We start from the raw sequence: 24808 nt of genomic DNA, 5'->3' as shown, positions 1-24808 counted from the left end.
TCCTTTCGTTGGTCATCGTATTTTACCATCTTGAATGACGTCATCATCCTTACAGACGTCTTTACCAGTCGCCTTTTCTCATGATTTGTGCTGCTGCTCTCGTCTTCATATCGCTAATTGATTATGCGTGTGTTCGGAACTTTTCGCTCGCATTGATTGCCCAGGATATCAGAAATTCTAATAGGAAAGCCTTGATAAAAGCATAACTTAACGAACATAGAGGGCAGCAACACACAGCTGCCAGTTTAGCATCTCCGGCGATTAATTTAAAAAGTAAGGAATAAATCATTGGTAACGTATATTTTCGGTATTTATTTTTTTGATAAGTAGTATCAAAAGAAAGCGTAGAATCTAAAGAAAAATGTGCGCTATCGTTAAAGATGATATGTCATTTAGACCTAACAAGAAAAAAAAATTTAGACAAAAAACTATAGTCCTGAATTCGGCAACATGATTACACATATGGGCTCGCACTAACGCACTACCTTCGGTGTCAGAAATTGTTAAATAAATCTCCAGAAATGACAATTATTCCTGTCTATTCATTAGCATGCCAATCCGTAACGTCTGTGTCTATGACATCATGGGACCAGGTTTGTTCGCTTCTGTGCATGGCACAGGGTCATATGGGGTTCATTGATGCTAGCAATACGCTCGCTAATTGGCCGCTACCTCTCAGGTAGCGATTCTGATTCGGAAATAATGGTTAACATAAGAGATCCAAATCAGGTTCCTAAAGGCCCTGTGACTGAGCTCGAAATCCTTGCATTCATTCGGCTTTTTGAAAATAGTCTTTTTACCAGTTGGTAGGTATGTGATATAAATATCACAACAAACACGGTCTTGTTTAAAGGCTAGTATCAAATGGACATTCGTTCTAACTCTAACTTTTACAATTTTTGAACAGCATTTGTACTCAGAGGAGTCCATTTCATAATTTTTAATTTCTTATACTTACTTGAAAATTATGTTTTGAAATATTGAATGCATTGCAGCCTGACTGCTAACATCAACATGCCAACTAATTCACAATCTAAGCTACGCCTATGCCAGCGCAGCCACTGAGCGCAGCACAGCTCAGCACTCAGTCAATCATCAACGCAACACAGGCAGGTATGAAATTGCATTAGTGCCAAAAAATGTATATACTTAGGCACTGACTGTTACCAAATTAATATCCCGCTGAAAATCCTTATTTCGTCCTTCAAATTTCGGGATTCGCGCCATATTTCCTGAGCACCTGGTGGCTTTATTGAAATTTAAGTAGTGGGGTTCCCGAAAAAAAAAAAAAATGAAAATGCAATATGAAAGCAAAATTTTCACTATCAAAGTTACAGCGAGACCCTGGTGTCATGCAGCGTTTTGAAAAATAGTACCCGGGGATATCGGACTTTGAAACTCGATTCGTAATTTTCGGAAGCATCGCGCCCATGATTTTAAAAAGTCCACTCAGTTACACGTCAACAAGAGATGATGCATCCAAGTAAAAACTGCAGCTGCGCTGGCCTGGCTGTTTGGCGGCTCTAGCCTCTCTGCAGGTGTTGATGGGAGATTGGACGGGCGTGGACGTCGGGAGCGAATTTCTTGATGTTGGGAGCCGCTCGTTACTTGGCAGTTTCAGGCAGTTGCGAGAGCGATGCGATTCCAAAGCACAATTGCTCTTCGCTCCCGTCTAATATTAACACTGAAGAATAAGTTTATGATATTTCCTTCTCCTCTGTTAGGACTCCCTGTGTGGTGAAATAGACACACAAATTAACATTAAAATTCCATAACTTTGTTATTCCTTGTCCGATTTCGATCAAATCTTTAGTGTTTTGTTTTGTCTGATTTATCTTTTATCTTTTTAGATCTTTTAACTTCTTTGATTCATAACTTTGTTTTTTCTAATTATCACAAGTTAATTGAACAATAGAATCTGAAATTGTAATTTTGCAATGCTATGTGGAAATTTATTCATCAAAATAGAATTTTCTTTAAAAAATTAAACTTTGGTAAATTACTCAGGTTTATTCATTTCATATCTTCATTAGATGTATGGATTTTCTGATTTTAAGAATTTATACAATAATCAGATATTTTAATGAGTGTACATGCACACATGCTAACAAACTTGGTTGGATGTTATTCAAAGGATACAATCATCCCAACAAAAAAGTTGATGTGAATAATAGGAGAAAAATCCAACAAACATAACATTGAAAATTTCATCAAAATCTGATAAACATGTAGATAAGAAAGTAATTACATTTAAAGTTTCACTTAATTTCACAAAACAGTTATGTTATGCACTTTCTGGTAGGTACATGTATGCATATGAGGGAACTGATGACATCACATCACCCACTCACTATTTCTTTTGTATTCATTTTGGGAAATACTAAATATGCTAAGTTTCTCCTCATTGTTTGTGAAAGTTTTAAACAAAAATTTATTCCTCCCTTAACAGTTTTAATTACGCTACCATTATTTTAACATTTTATGGTTCAGTCAAGTTGTCATTGTTAATTCTATAAAAAGAGATAGTGAGTGAGGAACTTCATTTACTCTCTCATTTTTTTTTTAAATAAGCAAAACTTTTAAATGTCATAACTTTCTAATTTTACATCCGATTTTGATGAAAATTTTAGTTAATGCTTGTTTGATTTTTTTCTATTGATTAAAAAAAAAGCAAACAAAATTAAGAGGTGATTTACAGGCCACCTCAAGAGAAATAAAATACATTTAAATTAAGATTTGATTTGACAATTGTCATACCATCCAATAAATCATAATAAGATGAAAAATCTGTACAAATTTAAGAGGCAACCTGACATACTGACAGAACGCCCAATAATGTAGAGAAAGAAAACACTCAGTGTAATTAAGAGAGTGATCTGTCTTACTGACAGATCACTTGATTACAAAAGATGAAAGATTGGGCTGTTAGGATTTGAGATGGAGAATGGAAAGGAAGGATTGAGGGAGATGTGGTTGGTTATAAATGGATACTGTATGTATGTACATGTAGGTGCAGTGGTGGAAATGTGCATGCCCAGCATACACAGTGTACAGGTTTTTGTTACATAGAATTAAAGGTTAAAATCGTTCAGAAGTTGCAGCAAACAATCATTTCATGAGAAAGTCTTTAAAGGACAAGTCCACCCCAACAAAAAGTTGATTTGAATAAAAAGAGAAAATACAACAAGCACAAAACTGAAAATTTCATCAAAATCGGATGCAAAATAAGAAAGTTATGACATTTAAAGTTTCGCTTTATTTCACGAAACAGTTATATGCACATCCTGTTCGGTATGCAAATGGGGAGACTGATGACATCATCCACTCACTATTTCTTCTGTATTTTATTACATGAAATATGAAATATTCTAATTTTCTCCTCTTTGTCCCATGAAAAAAAGTTTTCTTTCTCCCTGAACATGTGGAATTACCATTGTTTAACATTTGATGGTTCCAGTCAAGTTGGGCCTTATTGTCAAATCTGTAAAAAATGAAATATTGTATAATTCAAACAATAGAAAACAAAAGAAATAGTGAGTGAGGGACATCATCAACTGTCTCATTTGCATGTCACCGAGTTGTACATATCACTGTTTTGTGAAAAATAAGCGAAACTTTAACATGTCATAACTTTCTTATTTTACATCAGATTTTGATGAAATTTTCAGCATTATGCTAGTTTGATTTATCTCTATTTATTCAAATCAACAGTTTTCCGGGGTGGACTTGACCTTTAAAACCAAGGTTAATTGTCACCCAATTGTCATAGATCTAGTATATTGGCATAAAATTGCTTTGTAAAATCATGAAATTTTTAGCTGAAAACGGACAACACTTAAAATCACCAACACAGGATAGAATACAGTATGCTATTGGACAGCGTATTAATATTGCTTGGAAAAATGCACAATATTTGATGGAGTACTGTGTTTATTTTCTCATTTCTCAGCAATTACACATTTGCTTCCAGAGCTATTTGACATAATATTTTATTTACGAACAGACACCTGTATACATGTACATGTAGTCATTTTATTGGATTCTGTTCGAACCCATTTTGAGATCGCTACCACAACTGGCATTAATTTCTCTTTTATCTCCTGAGTTGCGTACTACACTATGTATGTATGTAACTTTGTCAACTGCACATAAAAATACATGTAACTACCAATATGCCTCAATATGGCAATATGAAGAGGTATCAAATTCCATTTCTCAGTGTCACTAACCATGAGAATCGGAATTTGAAACCTTGTCATACCACCCATACTTCTATCAAAATATTTTGTCTTAAAACTGTTCAAAAGGTATGATAATATTTTTGGAAACAAAGAAGACAAATAGTCGCCATTCTGAAAGGCATATTTCCCACAGCTTGATTCATACAATTAAATTTTAATTGTATAAACTGTGTGTATTTAGAACAAATGTTCACTACATGTATTTATATTGTGCATAATGATACATGTATGCATATATATATTTGCTATGATCATATATCTATTTATTTTTTTTAAATTATGGTGGTACCATGAACAAATAATCCTTAGCCAAACCCAATTTTAATTGTATATTCAGTCATGAATTACCTGAATAAATTACTAAATGGCACAATATTTTGCAAGAAAAAAATATGAGAGTTGTAAGAAAGGAAAATTATGAATAGACTACATTGTACATGTAATACGCTTTACTGCAAACAATGTACAGGTAAGAAGTCAAATTCTAATCGTACATGTAGCAACAAACACATAATTAATTTCATTACATGTTTCAAATGACCACACGTGTGTTCTAGTGTGAATAATATACTGATGATAGGAAATGAGAAATTGCAGGGCAATTTGCAAAAAATATTAGACAGTGTTATACATGTATGTCTAGGAGGAGCATTACATTTATTTTAAGTTACATTTAAAATTTGTGTTTATTTTTATATCAAATCATTTTTTGTGTGTTAGAAGTAAAACCACTAAAGATGGAAATCATGCCCTCTGGTGGACAAGTACTTTAAATCCACAGTTATGCCTTTAGGGGGACACCTACATGTAGTATACAAGCCTTGTTTAGAATTTTATTCACAATGCTCTGCAGCAATAATTGTGGTGTTAAAGGAGAATGAAACCCTTGAAACCAGCTGAATCCATATCAAAGAGAAAAATCTAAGAAACATATTGTTGAAAGTTTGAGGAAGATTGAATGAATAATAAGAAAGTTATGAGCATTTGAATATTGAGATCACTAATGCCATGTAGATCCTCCCATTGGCAATGCGACCAAGATCTGTGATGTCACACACGTACAACTCCCTCATTGCTTTAGTACTTATTTCAATATATTCTCACTTATATAGAATATATCATAAGGTGAGGTGTTCTCTTTATGAGAGGACAAGTACAGAGGTTTCACAACATTATATCATTGATGAATCGTTTGTCATATGATTAGAATGAGCAAAAAGAGATGTTTTGGGGTATATTTTCAGTGTCCAAAAGGGGAGAGTTGTTCATCTGTGATATCATAGATCTTGGTTGCGTTGCCAATGGGAGGATCTCCATAGCATTAGTGATCTCGACATTCAAATGCTCATAACTCTTCTATTGCTAGTCCTATTTTACTCAAACTTTTGTTGATCTTATTCTTTGATTTTTCTGCTTTCACAAAAGCTAACTTGCTCCAAGAGTTTCATTCTCCTTTAAAGTATGAGGACCTGAATTGCTTCACATACATGTAGTAGTATCATATTGTGTATCTACTCTCAAAATATGTTTTGTCCAAAAATTGTGCTTATAATGTACAAAAGGGGTATAAGCACTACATGCTTTGAACATGTATGTCCATGGTATGATGGGAGACCTAAATCTACAGTACATTTATACTTTGTTACAAATTATAAAAATATGACAATTTGAATAATTTGAACAGATTTTCTTACTCTAATTTATGGTAACTATTCTGGAAATCATTTCCCAAGAAGAAAATATATAAGAAAACTTACTATTTTAACTAAAATTGCACTTTGTTTTCCGAAAGACCTCTTTATTTCACTGCCAAATTATTTTAGATTGGGTTCTAAAGCTACATGTACACACTTGATTAATCTTGTAAAGAAACTGTATTTCCTGTGCATCAACCTCCAAATTAAATGTTCACTTTATTGTACGAAAATAGGACATTATTCTGAATATAGGTCAAACTCCAAAACTGGTATTAAACAGTTGCAGGTTTTCTCTGTATTCAATGATTTATTGCAGCCTACAGAAATTCTGAATAGGAATTGTTCGCCACACTGACTGCAGTCACAGTTCCATTCATAGATTGCACATTTTGCCATTAAAATTGATGCACAGTTAGTGGTGCGTAGCTTTAGGACCCCTTACGGTTTACCATATTCTTTTTAGTCTATGCGAGGGGTGAAAATAATGTTCAGATTGTACTAAAAGCATGAACCTTGGCACACGTGATCAAAATAAAATCCTAATCATTTTCCTTATTGAGGATAACATGTTAACATTTTGCAAGCATATTTACATGTAGGCAGTCTTTCATGAAAGCTCTTGTCAGTGATTTTCACTAACTAATTTGCTCTGAGCCAATCAGATGCAAGGATTTACTTACCCATGACTTTATGATTTATGATAAATGACTGGAGTTCACTTGCTCATGACATTATGAATGACTAGAGTTCACTAAGGGCCTTTATACACGTGAATCTTGAATCATCATCGTAATGATGATTGCAATTCGTCTTTAGAATCATCAGACCTTTCACACGCTCACTCAAAAACTGATTTGAATTCGAATTCCCGAGCGAAGGCGGTATGTGTCCTTGGTGACTTGTCAATTAAAGCACTGCATCGCAAATACAAACTACGATGAGTGCATGACAATTGTAATCTTAAAAGGTCACGTAAGCTCAGCCCCCCAAAAGATGTTTTGGAGGTCAAGCCTTTCACACGCAAATTTTTTACCATAATTTGAGTGATACTTAACTGGAATTCACCTCTTGAGTAGAATTTAAATTTGTGATTGTGATTAGCGTTCGTGATTCATATCATGTTTTAGTTTGTTTTACATGTGCTTAGATATTCGTCATTAGCCATATTTTTCACTGGAATCATTCAAATTACGATTTTTTTTACCGTGTGAAAGGGCGGTTACTCGTGACATTATGAATGACTGGAGTTCACTTACTCATGACTTAATGAGTTACTGGAGTTTACTTTCTCATTTCTTAATGAATCATGTCTGGAATTTTCTTGCTAACAATGACTTTATAATGAATGAATCATTAAAGTTTGCTTACTCATGACTTTATGAATGACTGGAGTATACTATATAACTTTATATTGAATGAAGTTTGCTTACTCATGACTTTATGAATGACTGGAGTATACTATATAACTTTATATTGAATGAATGGATTTTACTTACTCATGATTTTATGAATGACTGGAGTATGCATACTTAAAACTTTATATTGAATGAATGGATTTTACTTACTCATGATTTTATGAATGACTGAAGTATGCGTACTTAAAACTTTATATTGAATGAATGGATTTTACTTACTCATGATTTTATGAATGACTGGAGTATGCGTACTTAAAACTTTATATTGAATGAATGGATTTTACTTACTCATGATTTTATGAATGACTTGAGTATACTTACTTTAACTTTATATTGAATGAATGGATTTTACTTACTCATGATTTTATGAATGACTGGAGTATGCGTACTTAAAACTTTATATTGAATGAATGGAGTTTGCTTACTCGTGACTTTATGAATGACTGGAGTATATTAAACATGTACTTATGACTTTATATTGAATGACACTGTTTACTATGATTTTATGAATGACTGGAGTATATTTACTTATGACTTTATATTGAATGAATAGAGTTTACTTACTCATGACTTTATGAATGACTGGAATTTCCTTTACTCATGTCATGACTTTATACATGTAAATGCTACGGTCACAAATGCCTTTACAAACACCGAACTTTAAACAATGTCATACCATATATTGCTATGTACAGTACATGCATAAAAATCGTCCGTATGGCAATTGTTATGTATTTGTGGTCGTAGCATTACCTATTTTTCCTATAACTTCTATTATCACCAGCCAATTATTAATTGATAAAGGGACAGTGGTATGTAGCTAAATGCCATCGCTGACTGCCTATAATTGACAGTCTTAACATAAAGGTTGCAGTGTCAGGCATGCTCTTCACCAGTGAACGAAAGTCAATTTAAAGGTATTGCATGGATGCGTGGATTCTATTACAGACATGTGTCGAGCTGTGTGAAGTTACATACCATTGTCTACCGTATAATGTAAAATGTTAGTGATGCTTTTTAATCAAACTCTTATTAACAGATGGTATTACTACAGGAATGAGATCTGATCTCTATGTTTCTAGGGGTGGAGACTTGCAATTTGGAATAGTTTCTTTCAATTAGTTTTCTTTTAAATCTACGAAACATGTTTAAACCCATGCTGTCATCATTACCGTGCGTTATTCTATAAGGGGATGCAAATTTGAATTGAATTTAAACTGAGGGACATCATACTCTACGTATAGTGTGTCAGGCACCTGGGCCAAGAGTTTATGTAGTGTCTGCCTTGTTGGGCTTGTATGCAAATACCCCTCTTCCATCCAGAGCCTAAACTTAACCAATGTGATATTTTGGAAGGCCAATCTTCGGGGGCCAATTTAATAAAGAGTTACAACTGTTGTAACTTTGTCATTATGGCATCTACCATGGCAACAGGGCTTAGCAGCCAATCAAAATCAATGTTACCATGGTAGTTGCGATAATGGCAAAGTTACAACAGTTGAAACTCTTTATGAAACGGGGGCCCCAGAAGTGAGAGCATTTTGATCAGTCAAAACACTCTTCAGGCAGGAGAAGAGGTGATTCAAGACCGACTTAACACCAGATATGAAAAGTGAACAAGTTTTTGGGTGGCCTTATTCAAATGTCATCCAGGCTGCAAGAGCTGTTTTGGCAGGATCATACTGTATTTGACGACCTTGAACATTTTTTGGCGACCAAAACCTCAGTAATGTGAACAACTTGCTTTAGATATACATGTACATGTATGTAGATTTTGGCTGGCCAAACAGAATTTCAGGCAAGTCAAAGAGCTGGAGGGTAAAACAATAGAGTCTCTATGACCGATGAACTTTGGCCTCAATGGAATGACCTTGTTTCATGAAGTTATTTTCATTGACCAAGTCACTCTTAGCCAGTCAGATGCAAGAATTTCAGTAGCATAAATGTATCTTCATGTTGTAATTTCCTGATGTTCTGTTTTTTTTTTCTTTTGCAGTTATTGCCAAGTGCCCTATTTGCAAAGATGACATCCGAAGTCGTGATGATATCGTTGATGACACATGGACTGTTCCTGCAGTAACGGCTCAAAGCAATGCTGGAGGAGAGATGCTCTGTACGAACTGTGATGATAATGTCCCTGCATCACACTTCTGTGTAGATTGCCAAGGTGGCTTGTGTGAGCCATGCGTTGGGGTAAGCAATCTCTGAAAGTATCTTCTGAGAAAAAACAAAATGCTTAAAAGATCAGTATACATTCCTCAAACTATAAAATGCCTGTCTTTAAATTTGGTAAAGGGCTGGTTATGTGAACTACACCCAAATATCATTGAACATTACAATATCCTGCAGGCCTACCCTGTCTGTATAATTAGCTGCTGTACTTGTGTTTTGGATTTATTCGCTAACACTTGACCCTGGTATCATCTTTGTAGCTCCATCGGAAGGTGAGGATCTTGAAAGACCACATCATCCAGCCAAGGTCAGAGGAGAACATGGCCCCTCGTGAAAATCCTCGCATCCAGCCTCCCTTCTGTAGCATTCATCCAAAAGAAAGACTTCAGCTCTACTGTGAAAAGTGCTTCCGTCTAACATGTCGAGATTGCCAACTGGTTTCCCATAAAGAACACCCGTGAGTATCCCTACAACGTCACACGGAAGCAAATGGTTTTGGAAAAAGATTGGCATGATGGTATAGATAATGGATGTAGAGTCTGTGTGTGGTTCACCATGTGGATAGTAGGAAAAGAAATTTAAAAGAAATGTATAAGAAGTGGGTTGGACATAGAGGGGCAAAAGTGGAAGTTTTTAGAAAAAAGTAGAATATTCTGTCTAAACGTAGTGAGTTATGACAGCTTGAAACAAGTACAGATTTGATGAGATGAGAATGCTTGACTTTTTGGGCAGCTTGACAATCCTATGGACAAGAGTGCACATTGTCCTAGATTATTGGTGTTGTGGAATTTGTGGTTGTCATGTTCATGTAAGCGTATGGGAAAGTTTTTGTTTTGCATTACTTAAAATATTCAATGAACATATTGTCTTAGTACTTCAATAATAGTGAGCTAATTCTTAATGATTTTTATGCAATCTTTTTATAGTTGAATAGAATTGAAATGCATTTGAAATTGAAGCCTCTAGCTTCTATTTCCCTTACTTTCATCAGGTACCAGTTTCTGACCGAAGCAGCAGCTGGTCAACGGCTGAAGCTGAGACGTGCCATCCAGGAATTACAGGAGAAGCGTAAGAATGCCAAAATGTGGAAGAGTACTATACAGATCATCTTCAAGAAGATGAAAGACCAGGAAGCAGCCGTACTGGGAAGGATAGATGATGTCTTCACTAGGTGGGTAATATCAAGTTTGGTGTTGACAGTAATGTTCGTATCAGACTGATTTTGAAACTAGCCACAGCATTGAAAATAAAATGAAGCTGCTCCTTGGCCTGGAATCGACAAGTCAGTCTGTGATTTTGATTTTGGTTTTGCCAGATGATTTTAACACCAGCGGCAAAACCGGACTAGAAAAGACACTGGTGGTTAGATCGACTTCACAAGATGTAAGCTCTTTCCTTAAAGATATTAGGTGGTTTGAAGTTTGGTGTTGACAGCTGATATTGGTGTCAGGTTGATTTTGACACCAAACATGAGAAGGTGTTGGTGCTTGAACTGAGCTCAATAAATCAGTCTGTGATTTCAAGTTCTGTGTTGACAGCTGGTGCTGGTGTCGGCTGATTTTAACATCAGCACCAAACCAAACTTGAGAAGATACTGGTGGTTAGATCGACTTCACTAGATATTCATGAAAGGTATTTGGTGATTTTAAATTCAGCGTTGACAGCTTATGTTGGTGAATCTGGTGCTCATACTGACCTGTGATGTGTAATGCAACACAGCATAGGTCAGACCACGCTAATTGGACATGCATTAATCAATGACATTACATGTTGATTATCATATGCCCATTGGCACTTAAGCATGGCTTTTAGATGGACTTACATCATTGTGAAATACTCCCCTGTTAATGTTGTACAATAGTAGAAAAGATGTAGTATATTAGAAATCATGGTAAATTGGTCTGCATTGGTATCTACAAGAAAAAAAGTCGCATGTTTTTCAATATTACGGCTCTAGGACAAGCCAGTGAATACAATTCAAAAGAATCTAATGTCTTGAGTGATACATTATTTTTGCTTAATGTGTAGAGATATTATATTTTGGGAGAGTGATCTCAGACTAAACGGTAATGTTTTTTGTCTTTTTATTTCAGGATCAGAACTGTTCTAGATAACCAAGCAACGGCCTTGAAGAATAAGATTCAGAATGATACAGAATTGAAATGCAGAGCATTAAAACAACAGCTTGTAGAGGTGGGTACGGTAGATTCAGCTTTGAGTCAGTGCCATCGGGTCATCCATGGCATCATTACCAGTGATAATGATGTAGCAGCCTTGCAGCAGAATCGGCTGGTTAGGAATCGGGTAGACCTTGTGCTACGGACCCTACTGACCCGACAGCCTGTGACAGAACTGGCCCTGCAGTTCAAACCAACAAACATTCCAAGTATGGATGCCTTCAAGCGGATTGGAGCTATAGAGGGCATAGAAACCAAAGTGGTCCTCGGATCTCAGAACCAACAGCAGATGAGACAGAACCAAGGGTTCCCTCATAACATGCAGCAAGGCATGGCAATGAACAGAGCTGCGTTGGCGCAACAGCAAGCACAACAGCAGGCACAGCAGCAGGCTCAAATGCAACAGCAGCAGCAAATGCAGCAACAAGCTATAAATCATTCGCCATTTGGAGCAAGGCCGATGGGGGATCTTACCCGGGTCAACCGAACTACAGTCCGTGCTCCTCTGGTACATGTCCCACGCTCACATCAAGCTCAGCAACCACAAACAGTGAGACCAGTCATGCAGACCAATATCTTGCCAGTGTTGACCAACCAGCAAAACAACCAGCTTCCCCATGGGCTTCCCACTGCCCTACAGCCTGTCATGAACACAGGCCCTCCGAACGTAACCGTCAGCAGCGCGATGACATTTGGAGACCTCACCACGGCTCAAATGATGCTATTTAATAAAGCAAAACAAATGAACTCTCAACAGGGTGTTCCTTCCAGATCCCCTCAACTATCAACCACATCACCCTCTTCTGTCAGCCCGGGAGTTGCCACGTCTGTACGGAGTACCAACTCTGCTTCCCCATCATCCGTGATCGCACCCGCTGACGACAATTCAGGTCCGAGGATTGTCAGCGTCAAGAGTGAAAGGAGACTTTCAAAGAGTGATTCCGAACGACCAAGCTGCCGCTTCCAGAATGGTCTCCAGGATAACCAACCTTCTTCATCAGGTCTTGAGATGCAGGGAAGTGATAAAACAAGGTAATTACATTGATCATACTTTCTGTTGTGAGCACTGTTAGATTACAGTATGTTGTTCCATTGGAGACTTAGCCCGTATTTATGCAGGCTTGAGTCTATGGAAAACGTGTGATAGCAAAATCATTCAATCTCCAACCAGTTAACTTTGCCATCATGTAATTACCATGGAAGTCTTGATTTTGTTTTCTCAGCCCTGTTGCGATGGTTAGTTTCAATAATGGCAAAGTTGTCAAATCTGTGAGTTCGTCAAGGCATTATTCATGAAGAATGTCATCCAGGAAAAAGTTATAGCTATACTAGTCGTATCAATTCTGTACAAGTGAATGTATTGATCCCAATACCCCTTCACAGGGGCTGTTTTTTACATTCCTTGGGCTAATTCCCTCTCAGCCCTCACATACCTTTGTATATTATTGTCACAAATCTAATTAAGTTCTCATTATTGAGTAGCAGAGAAGAACTATTTATATGCTTCCAAGCGCTGTGCAACTTTTTTTTCATTATTGATTAAATATGATATGCTGTTCAAATCCAGTCCCGCACTTGATGTCCATTCTGGTGGAGAGCCTAGTATACCAGATCAGCAGATGGGCAAGACCCCACCACTCTCCTGCTCATCCAAAAGTCCTGCTGCAGCGGAAGACATCCTTGGCATTGACCTTCCCGTCCCGATGAACGCTGCAGACATCATCGGAGACATCATGGACGAGGTAGCAAACATAGAGGCAATGGAGAGAGAAGAGTCTGCAGACAAGTCAGATACCGCTGCTTCCAATGAGAATGCAATGGAGGAGGCATCTGGATCAGGAGCCGAGGGCAGTGGAGATAACCCAGGATCCGTTGCTGATGCTGCAGTAATCGTTGAAGAAGCTCCTGGAGATGCAGGATCTGTAGTAACCAAAGCTCCAGGAAGTGAAGATAGTGACAAAGAAAAGGACAGGCAAAGTGGAATACAAATCTTTCTAAATGAGATGGTGAGTAATACTATTCCTTTTAAAATGTATTGTCTCTGAATCAGGACATGCCACTTTGTCGACAAAGGACGTACCTTTCCCTATGCTTTTTGTGTATTTAACATTGAACCTAAATTTAATTACAATTTAACAGGCTTTTGTATGTGTATTTTGTTCACAGCTTATGATACAAAACCTTATTATTCAACTTGTTATTATCTCTTATTCTGTTAATAGGATGACATCATGCATGAAGCGACAAAGGAAAGCATAGTAGCTTTCTGGAAAGGTGACGTCAGTTGGGAGGAGGTGAGTATAAGATTGAAGCTAATTTATTGTTGCGTAAAAATATACCAACTTTGTTTTTGGCATAGTATAACCTCTATAGTATCACCTCTATAGCAATCATATGTTTAATATGAGGGAAAGGCATATTATGCTATGCTGTATTTTTTTTTTATGGATTCATTGTTTACATTAGTCAGCCCACCTGTGCGCTTTGAAACACCTGTATAAAGGGGCCTATAAATGATACCATTATTATTACTATTATTATCATTATTATTATTATTATTATTATTATTATTATTATTAATACTAAATAGGTTCATTATTGCGGACTGAAATAATCGCTAGAGGGTATTCATTTGTCTCGCAATCTACTATGGTCAACAAGGAAATTCTTGATCACTCTCGCAAAAAGTGTTCACTAGCTTACAAGTTCACGAGCTTTCGATTGCCGCTGCAACTCTTTATCAAGTGACGAAAATTATCTGATAACGGATCAGTGCCCACCTATTGTTCCCGCGTTCGTGCGGACGGTCCTGGGGATTGGTATAAATAGACTACGTTATCAGATAATTTTCGTCACTTGATAAAGAGTTGCAGCAGCACTCGAAAGCTCGTGAACTTGTAAGCTAGTGAACACTTTTTGCGAGAGTGATCACGAATTTGCTTGTTGACCATAGTAGATTGCGAGACAAATGAATACCCTCTAGCGATTATTATTATACAACTATATGAAGAAAACATTGATTTGAATACACAATTAGGCAAAAATTATAATTGTTAAGCCCTGTTAGCCCATTAAAAATGTGGAAGTTATATCTTTATATAGGTTATCTTATACCACTCTTAAAAGTTTCCCCCCCCTCCATTTGTTTGATTTGCTCTTTACAAACTTTCGAAAGAAAATATTTTTTAAAATCATATCTTGGATGAATTCTCCCAAAGATATTTTCAGTGATTCCTCCAATTTGATATGTATCACGGCATGCAAAATGATTGGCCTTAATCTGTCACGTGACCAGTCATTCATTTTAACAAACAGGAAAATTTGCTATAGAGTACCGAAGTGTGTCGTCACGATGTCATGACAACGAACCGGGTGGTTCTAAACTTAGTCACAGCTGCACAATCGTCCATACACATTTGTTTTTGCAAAAATGGTGATGTGTTTTGTCCCTGGTTGTTACCATCATTTGAGAGTCATAACAGGGCGCTGTTTCATAAAGCTGTTCGTAAGTTAAGAGCAACTTTAAGAATGACTGGTTATCCTTGTGGTAAATGGTATAATAAATTGGCGATGGTTTAGCGCGTAAGAAAGGATCACCAGTTGTTCTTAAAGTCGCTCCTAACTTATGAACAGCTTCATGAAACGGAACCCCGGGTTCAATTTGTTTAGAACCAGGCCACCATGACACCATGGCAATTGACGTCATCACTTTGGTACTCCATTGACTGGTACTGAGGTCTAATTCTATTGACCAGTCTTGGTTTTAAGTTGAGGATGGTTTATCAAATAACAAGATCCACATCACTGTCTTATAAAACAAATAATGCACATGTTTTGAGATGAGGATGGTTTATCAAATAAGGATCCACATCACCATCTTATAAAATAAGTAATGCACATGTTTTGAGATGAGGATGGTTTAATATCAAATAACAAGGATCCACATCACTATCTTATAAAACAAATAATGCACATGTTTTGAGATGAGGATGGTTTATCAAATAACAAGGATCCACATCACTATCTTATAAAACATATAATGCACAGGTTTTGAGATGAGGATGGTTTTCAAGAATCCACATTACCATCTTATAAAACAAATAATACACATGTTTTGAGATGAGGATGGTTTATCAAATAATAAGATCCACATCACTGTCTTGTAAAATACAGGGGTGTGAGAGATCAGATTTTTATCTGATTTCAGATTTTTGGGGGGTTTTGATTTTCAGCATAATTTCAGCTTATTTTTGGCTTTCCTCTGTACAAAAAGTATGGGAGCTCTTTCTCTTTCAGATTTTTTCAACACTCTTCAGCTTTTTTCAGATCTTTTTATTTGTGACCACTCACACCCCTGAAAATACATCACATAATACCCTTGACCATGCCTTGTGTGTGTTAGATCCGTTCCAAATGTACCTCGTGCTTGTAATTCTTACTAAGGCCTTAATTGATGTGTATTCTTTAATAGCAATAATGTAATGATTAGAAGCTTTATGAATCAGGACTCTTGAATGACTTAAAGTAAAGAAAAATAAAGTTCCTTCATATTTTGTCACTTTGCAAACACTATCACAGCGTGATGACCATGGTAAGCCCAAGAGACAGGTTGTTGTCGGGAGTCTGTTCAGAATGACAAGTAAGAGATACAGTCGAGAAGGATGGCCCAGCAAACTACACATCAAAATGATGAATTCTGGAATGCTGGTATGTGTGTGTGTTTAATCTCCTTTCATTATACTCCCGCATCTTGTGACGTTCATTCCCATGATAAAATCATGTTTGAGTATTTACAAGTATCATAAAGTTATATGGGACCATTTGAAATTTAGTTCATTTGAATTTTTTGTGGAATCACCCATTTCTTTATGTCTCACTTGAACGAAGTTCGGCAGAGACCTAGCAATCACTTTTCCTTTTGGTTTGTTGGTCTGTTCGAAAATGTGTCACGTGGGAGTTACTTTTTATATGCCCATCCTAGACGGGACGTATTGTGGTATCACGCTCGGTGTCCATCCGTCCGTCTGTCTGTCCGTCTGTTAAGTTTTCCTTGTAAATGTGAAAACTTCAGTTTGACTTAACCTAGGCTCATTTAATTTTGTGTGCATGATACTAGCATGGATTCCAGGAAGCCTATCAATTTTGAGGTCAAAAAGTCAACGGTCAAGGTCACACTGACATTTTTTCATCTTACCCTTCTGTAGTCCTTGTAAACACGATAACTTCAGTTTAACTTAAACTAGGCTCATATAATTTGGTGTGTATGATACTGGCATGGATCCCAGGAAGCCTAACGATTTTGAAGTCAAAATGTCCAAGGTCAAGGTCACAGTGACATGTTTTCATCTTACCCTTCTGCAGTCCTTGTTAACATGATAACTTAAAGGTCAAGTCCACCCCAGCATAATGTTGATTTGAATAAATAGAGAAAAATCAAACTAGCATAACACTGAAAAATTCATCAAAATCGGATGTAAAATAAAAAAGTTATGACATTTTAAAGTTTCGCTTATTTTTCACAAAACAGTGATATGCACAGCTCAGTGACATGCAAATGAGACAGATGATGATGTCCCTCACTCACTATTTCTTTTGTTTTTTATTGTTTGAATTATACAATATTTCATTTTTTACAGATTTGACAATAAGGACCAACTTGACTGAACCATATAGTATTAAACAATGCTAATTCCAAATGTTTAGGGAGAAATCAATCGTTATTTCACTGGACAATGAGGATAAAATTAGAATACTTCATATTTCGTATAATAAAATACAAAAGAAATAGTGCGTGGATGACGTCATCAGTCTCCTCATTTGCATACCGACCAGGATGTGCATATAACTGTTTTGTGAAATTAAGCAAAACTTTAAAATGTCATAACTTTCTTATTTTACATCCGATTTTGATGAAATTTTCAGTGTTATGCTTCGTGGATTTTTCTCTTTTTATTCATATCAACTTCTGGTTGGGGTGGACTTGTCCTTTAAGTTGAACTTAACCTAGGCTCATATAATTTGGTGTGTATGATACTAGCGTAGATCCCAGCAATTCTATTGATTTTGAGGTCAGAAGGTAAAAGGTGAAGTCGCCACCTTCCACTTTTCTTGCTTGACCAACAACTCCATTTTCCGCTTTACAGGCGGGCGTATTATGTGCTTGCCTTAGTGACACTATTGTTTAATTTTTTTCTGCCAATTATTTCCTTATTTCTCCAATTTTGATCACACTTGGTTCAAATGATCATTCGGTAATGCCACATGTGTGCTGTAGAGGATGGTGGAGTCAAACGTCATCTAAGGGTCAAGAGTGTAGAATGGAATTCACTCTCTCCTATTACTGAAAATGCACCTGACACATTTGCATTTGAGAAACAGCTAAGCAAAAAACATGCTAATTAAAAGAAGTAAATAGCAGCATCGATTGCATGAATGGCCTGCACGTCTATACGACACTTCACTACAAATCGGACGCATCCGAGAATGAATCAACAATCTAACATGACAGTTGGTAAATCATGTAACAAATTAATTTTGTATCCCTACATACGCAATCAACAAAATTTAAAGGTCTCCGTCCTCTCGTTTCATGAGGGAGGCGCGACTTTCTTCTCACTTCGGAAACAATGACCAGCAAATCTCATACTACGTTTAATTACCGTGGTGGAGATACATGTAGGTTTCCCTACATGTATCTCCACCACGGTATTTCCCTACATGTATCTCCACCACGGTAATTAAATGTAGTATGAGATTTGCTGGTCATTGTTCTCCATAAATTTCATCTTTTGTTTTGTGATCTCTCCAAACCAATATTGTGTACCCTCATTAAAAGTACATATGTGCCATCTAGTCTATCTTTTAAGGACTTCCTGATTGTCCATGTTTCTGAACCATACAAAGGATATGTTTCTACACATGCCCTAAACAGGGAGAGTTTTGTTGACAGAGAAATATTTGATTCCCAAATAAGATTCAGCTTTTATTACATGTACAAGTATTCCATGCAAGAGCTTTCCCAGAAAGAAAATCTTTTCTTGAGTCACATATGTATGAACCTAAATACCTATTAAATCATCCGCTTCTTTAAGCTTAGCCCCTTCCCTTGTCAGTATTGATGCATGATCATGGGCTTCGTTAAATGTCATGTAGTCCGTCTTTTAGGAATTCAAGTAGAGGCCAAACTTTGCAGATGCATCCTCTAGTGCAAGAAGCAGTTCTTGTGCATCATTCAAAAGAACAGTAGTCAATGCTATATCATCAGCATAATCTAAATCAGTCAAATATTTGTGTTGGTCCCTACTTGTAGACATAGGTTTGATGTCCATTCCTTTTGTTCGTACAGAATCCAATGAATATCTTAGAATGTAATCTACATGTACTACAATTACAAATAGATATGGTTCCAGAGTGTCACCCTGAAGAATTCCAGAAGTTGTCACAAATTGTTCAGTAGGTCCATCTACACTTTAAACAAAGGAAAGTGGATTTGTATACACTTCATCGATTGCTTATATAACTTTATTTGGGATACCATAATTTGAAAAAAATTTAATCATATTACTATTGAATAAATTAGGTGAGCGTGAGAGGCCCTTACTGAATTAATGCCCCTCCAAGGTGTCTAATATCCTTTGGTAGTACATGGTGTCCAGCACGGTCTGGAGGTCCTGCCTGTTGCTGCTGAACGCGTACTTGACTTGACCTTAACTCTCCGGACACAGAATTCTCAACTGACCTTGACACTGACTCTTGGACATCGGGGGTATATATTTGCGGGCGCGCCGTGCGTAATGTTCACTCATGCACGGAGGTGAGTGTAGGGCTATTAATCGTCTATATGGCCGGTTAAGCCCAGGCGACATTGTTTAAAGACCCTTTATGCAACATTACGATGGTTAATGCTATCAAATGCCTTTGAGAAATCAAGGGAGATGATAGCACATCGTACCCTAGATATTCTTAGTTCTTCAATGATTTACCTTATTGAGAGAATATAGGAGGAAGTGAATCTTCCTTTTCTGAAACAATTTTGGTTGTTCCTTAACATTAGGTCAACATGTGGAATCATTGAAGCATTGAGTTATACAGGGGTGTGAGAGTTCAGATTTTAACTGATTTCAGATTTTTTTTTTCAGCTTAATTTCAGCTTATTTTTGGCCTTCCTCTGTACAAAAAGTATGGGAGCTCTTTCTATTTCAGACTTTTTCAACACTCTTCAGCTTTTTTCAGATCTTTTTATTTGTGACCACTCACACCCCTGGTTATATAACTTAGCTGCAGTTTGGGATAATGAAATTCACACTTATAAACCAATTTCACCCTTTAAATATGGATTTCCTAGGGAAATCCATCCGGGTGTGGAGGTCTTGCTTATGCATTTATGGCAGGCGTTTCAAGGCTCCATGATGAAGAAGTATATGTCTAAATATTATAAAAACATTATCATGGAGTCCTCAAGGCTAGGGTACATGTAATACCACATGTGCGTTCATGAGGATGATGGGGTCAAAGGTTATCTAAGGGTTAAAAGGTCAAATGATATGAGGTCATGTCCATCTTTTTTTTCAAGTTTTTGTTCAACTTGCACTCATTTCTTAAAAAAGCATCAATTGTATTGGGTACAAATAATCTTTGGGTAATACTGCATGTGTGTTCTTGAGGATGATAAGGTCAAAGGTCATACTAGTGGTCAAAAGATTATATTGCATCTTTTATTGATCGCAAATCAGGCAAGACTCGTTCCTGAACCACCTTGTTATAATTAAAGTACCTATTATACTTTCATACATATTGAACTTTTTTACGTCAATATTTGGTTTTGCAAGTTCATGTTGCATCACCTATAAAATATTGCTTCAATGTTTTTCTGAAAATAGAAATGTTTTGATGTTAAGATTAGTAAAAGGGTCCAAAGTGAGAGGATCATGTAAGCATCAAACTTTTCCTTTATTTTATCACTTTTCCCATGTTGTACTTACATGTACAAATGTGAATTCTCACTGATAATGTTACACCTGAAAATGAAAATCCGTATTTTATTGTTTGAAATAGAATCCTGAAATAGAAATGAAAATTCATCTTGCCCAATAGATTGTGGGCCCGGCAGTCACTGAACAGTGGCAGATCAACTCTGCTTTATCCCTTTACTCTTAACGTGCCATGAACACATATCTGTGCATCCACTGGAGTGCCAAGAACACATTTTCGTGTAGTGGTCATACAGCTATTATTATGCCTATTGCATTTTGAGGAGTGCATGGCATGCATGAGTGATTCCATTGTTCAGTTCAACTTATGGTCAAGAGGTTTAACATTATTGTCTCAGGAGTGATTCCCTTTTTTATAAATAAAACAATTAAATATAGACTCTTTGAAAAAAAAAATGGCTAGCTTGACTCCCATCTTTTTAACATCTATTGAACTCCAGACCTTCCAGTGTTGAGATGGATGCTCTACCAAATGAGCCAACACATTGATGATGATTTAATACTCAAATATTCAGTATTATTTTCCTCTATAGAAGTGTACAAGGAGTTGGTCTACTGCTCTGATACCTTGTGTGCTAAACCCATTTGGATTAATTGCTACCATAGTATAATTCACAATTGATCTATCAAGTGGTTTGATTTTCATTTCTTCAACTAATTATTTTGCTTTTATAACATGAAAATTTGATTCTCTCGAAAGTTTGTCTTACCAAGTGGTGGAAGGGCAAGTGGATGTAAGATGAAGTGGGTATAGCCTGACTGAAAATAGCCTAAATGGTTTGGCAATAATACATAATGACTAAATGAAATGTAGATCATGTTGGTATTGAGTACCGAAGTGTAACGTCATCAATTTTCACTTTTTGCATGTCAGCGTTTTTGATACCATATTTTGGTAGATCATAATGAAAACCCCCCCACTATCAAAGTTTGGTGGGAATCGGTCCATGGGGCCCCAATATATGACCTCATGAATACATAATTAGCCCCAGTTGAAGTCAATGTATTATTGGCCTGGTTCCTAACATTTAAAACCAGCCCAATAATACACTGACATCAATGGGTTAATTATGCATGAGGTCATATTTAAGGCCCCCATCAACCGATTCCCACCAAATTTTGGTAATGGGGTTTTTCATCATGTTCTACCAAAATATGGTATCAAAAACGCTGATATGCTAAACAAAATTTTAGGACGTCATCACTTTGGTACTCTATGGACCAAATGGCAATTTACTGTTAATAGCATCATTTGCCATTTGATCAAATGCATCTGTTACAATCATTTCTATTTCTTACAGAAACCTTTGATTGAACTCATGCGAGATCATCAACTCTTCTTCCTTAAATGTGATCCAGAATGTAAAGAACTATACCGAAAATTGGTTGCTATCTTCAAGAACAAAGACGTGGTAAGTACACTTTCATAAAATTGACATCAGTATATAGTTGAGAACTACTGCCATAAGTTACTGAAGTGGTGCAATGCGTTTCGCTTAAAAAATTATAATAGAAATTATTATAGCATTAATAATATCTTTGTAACATCTGAAAATAAATTGAATTGAATTTAACTTGTTTTATTGAATATTTATTCGCAAAATGTAAAAATCAGTAAACTCAGCTGCGAGTCATTTTGAGATAAAATGTATTTTCACAGACAAACAAGTAATGAAGTACCGCATGGTCTAACTGAATTCCATTCATGAGCAGTGAGATAGAATGTATTTTGACAAACGAGTAATGAAGTACCGTATGGTCTAACTGAATTCAATTCATGAGCAGTGAGATAGAATGTATTTTGACAAACGAGTAATGAAGTACCGTATGGTCTAACTGAATTCCATTCATGAGCAGTGAGATAGAATGTATTTTGACAAACGAGTAATGAAGTACCGTATGGGCCAACTGAATTCCATTCATTAGCAGTGAGATAGAATGTATTTTGACAAACGAGTAATGAAGTACGTATGGGCCAACTGAATTTCGTTCATGAGCAGTTAAAAGGCAAGTCCACCAAACCAATAGTTTGGATAAAATGAGAAAATTTCAAAGAAGCATAGTGCTGAAAATTTCTTTAAAATCATATATAAAATTAGAGTTACATTTTAAAATTTCACTTGTTTTCATATTAAAACAGTAATATGCAAATGAAAGAGTTGATTATGAAATTAAAAAAAATGAAAATCCATATTTTATTGATTGAAATGAAATCTGAAATATCAATACTCAGAAAATTATTTTTGGCTGTTGATCGTTGGCGTCAGATCAATGTAGTTCTATCCCTTGAATTGTTGAACGCCAATATGTGACCAGATGTCACAATTTCTTTAAATTCATTTCATTAGCTATTGAATATTTCATTTATTGCTCATTATAATGTGAAACAAAGTTTGATTCCTCTCTGAACATGTATGGAAATGCCAATGTAACATTCAAACTAAATCTTAGAAACCTGAAATATCACCAACAGAGGTGCTTGATTTCCTGACAGAAAAGGTCAGAACAAATTCATCAAATAGTCATTATTAATCAATCTTGATTGTAACTTCTGACTCCTACTTCAGACCCTAGTTGAGGACATTGATAAGCTGATAAAAAGATCTATTATTATTGTTAGATTATGTTAATTTACAACTGAAATGCACAGACTTATGTGCAAGGGCATGTTGGGCATAAACTCACATTTCAGTTGGTAATACTTTGTTGTGGATGCCATGATTTTAAGGAAGTTTTGAGACCTTGCTACTCTTTTACCGTACCGGTTCTCGTGTTTTGGAAATTTTTATGTGCTTCAACTTTAACATCAGTGTGCCTTGTCTGTTCTTGCTCCACAGTTTGGTGCTATTAGGTTGTATTCCAAGCCAGAAATCATTCTCTTACTCTTCTACTCTCACAAACATCAAAAGTTCTACATCGTTTGCCCCCAACAGAGGGAGCAATTCTCTATCGGCTTCGTCAAAACCATGAACAAGTATTTCAAGGTGCAGCCCAAAACAGCGATAAGTTTGATATATTTTATGATGATGATGGTGATGATGATGGTGGTGGTGATGATGATGATGATGATGATGATGATGATGATGATGATGATGATGATGATGATGGTGGTGGTCGTGGTTGATGATGATGATGATGATGATGATGATGATGATGATGATGGTAGTGATTTGTATAGTTGTTGTCATTGCTACAACATTCTTCTGTTGTACGGACTTGGTTTAAATGTGAGTTCTACTATGTACATATATGTTGACAATATTAATCTGTCTGTCTGTAAACAGTTTATTTGGTTTTAGTGGGGTTCTACTGATTTCATTTGAGAATTCATTCTCTTCGACAGAGAGAGAAACCAAACCAAGATTCTTCCACTGCAAGTACAACAGATGTTGACCCCGTCACAGGCGAAACAGCGCCCTCGTCTGGAGAGAAACGACCAAACGACGAGGTAGCTCAGGGTACTAGCGAGCCGGAAGTAGAGGAGGAGAGCATGGAACCTATACCGTCATGGAAACAAGGTTATAAGCTACGTAACGGTATGCAGTGCTCGCGATCGGATGACCCCAACGATGATTGGTGTGCTGTATGTAATAATGGTGGTAATCTGATCTGCTGCGATCGTTGTCCACGTGTATACCATCCTGACTGCCATGTTCCAGTGATAAATGAAGTCCCAGAGTGAGTAACAGACTTCAAGTTTTATTCATTATAACCTGTTCTTTTTTGCAGTATATTATCCCTTTTTCAAATAAAAATACTGCAGGTTCTACAATAAATACTTTTTTCTCAAAAATCATCGGATACACATTTATATTTGAGAAAGTTGTAAATACTGTTTTTACAACATAATCTTTTTTTTTCATCCCTCAAAATACTTTCATTGGTTTGCCTTCCCTGTCTTTTCATTCTAGATCTTGTATTTCATATCTTTGTGTCTATCTTGAGCCCACTTGAGTGCAACCCACTGATATTGTAGCATTTATACATGTCTCATTCAGGGGTCAATTCCGCAGCCCCGATATATCCAAAATAGATTTTTGGGCAATATTTTAGACTTCCGTAACATTTGGTAATAGTAAGCTTAAGCACTCACTGAATATACTTACTAAGATTAAT

General features: G+C 36.4%; 1 protein-coding gene across 1 annotated transcript in view; it reads left to right on the top strand.

The window, feature by feature from the left end:
* Nucleotides 1-550: 550 nt before the first annotated feature.
* Nucleotides 551-24808, top strand: part of LOC129268028 (transcription intermediary factor 1-alpha-like) — a 36205-nt gene continuing 11947 nt past the window's right edge. Inside the window, exons 1-11 of the mRNA XM_064105020.1 lie at nucleotides 551-593; nucleotides 9350-9546; nucleotides 9786-9982; nucleotides 10517-10696; nucleotides 11619-12734; nucleotides 13270-13708; nucleotides 13925-13996; nucleotides 16281-16409; nucleotides 21994-22104; nucleotides 23530-23676; nucleotides 24036-24370. Of these exons, the coding sequence (XP_063961090.1) occupies nucleotides 551-593; nucleotides 9350-9546; nucleotides 9786-9982; nucleotides 10517-10696; nucleotides 11619-12734; nucleotides 13270-13708; nucleotides 13925-13996; nucleotides 16281-16409; nucleotides 21994-22104; nucleotides 23530-23676; nucleotides 24036-24370 (2966 nt within the window). The remainder of the gene's footprint in view (nucleotides 594-9349; nucleotides 9547-9785; nucleotides 9983-10516; nucleotides 10697-11618; nucleotides 12735-13269; nucleotides 13709-13924; nucleotides 13997-16280; nucleotides 16410-21993; nucleotides 22105-23529; nucleotides 23677-24035; nucleotides 24371-24808) is intronic.

Source organism: Lytechinus pictus, chromosome 9 (genome assembly GCF_037042905.1).
Source record: "Lytechinus pictus isolate F3 Inbred chromosome 9, Lp3.0, whole genome shotgun sequence".
NCBI classification, from domain to species: Eukaryota; Metazoa; Echinodermata; class Echinoidea; order Temnopleuroida; family Toxopneustidae; genus Lytechinus; species Lytechinus pictus.
This window is presented reverse-complemented; position numbering and strand designations above follow the sequence as displayed.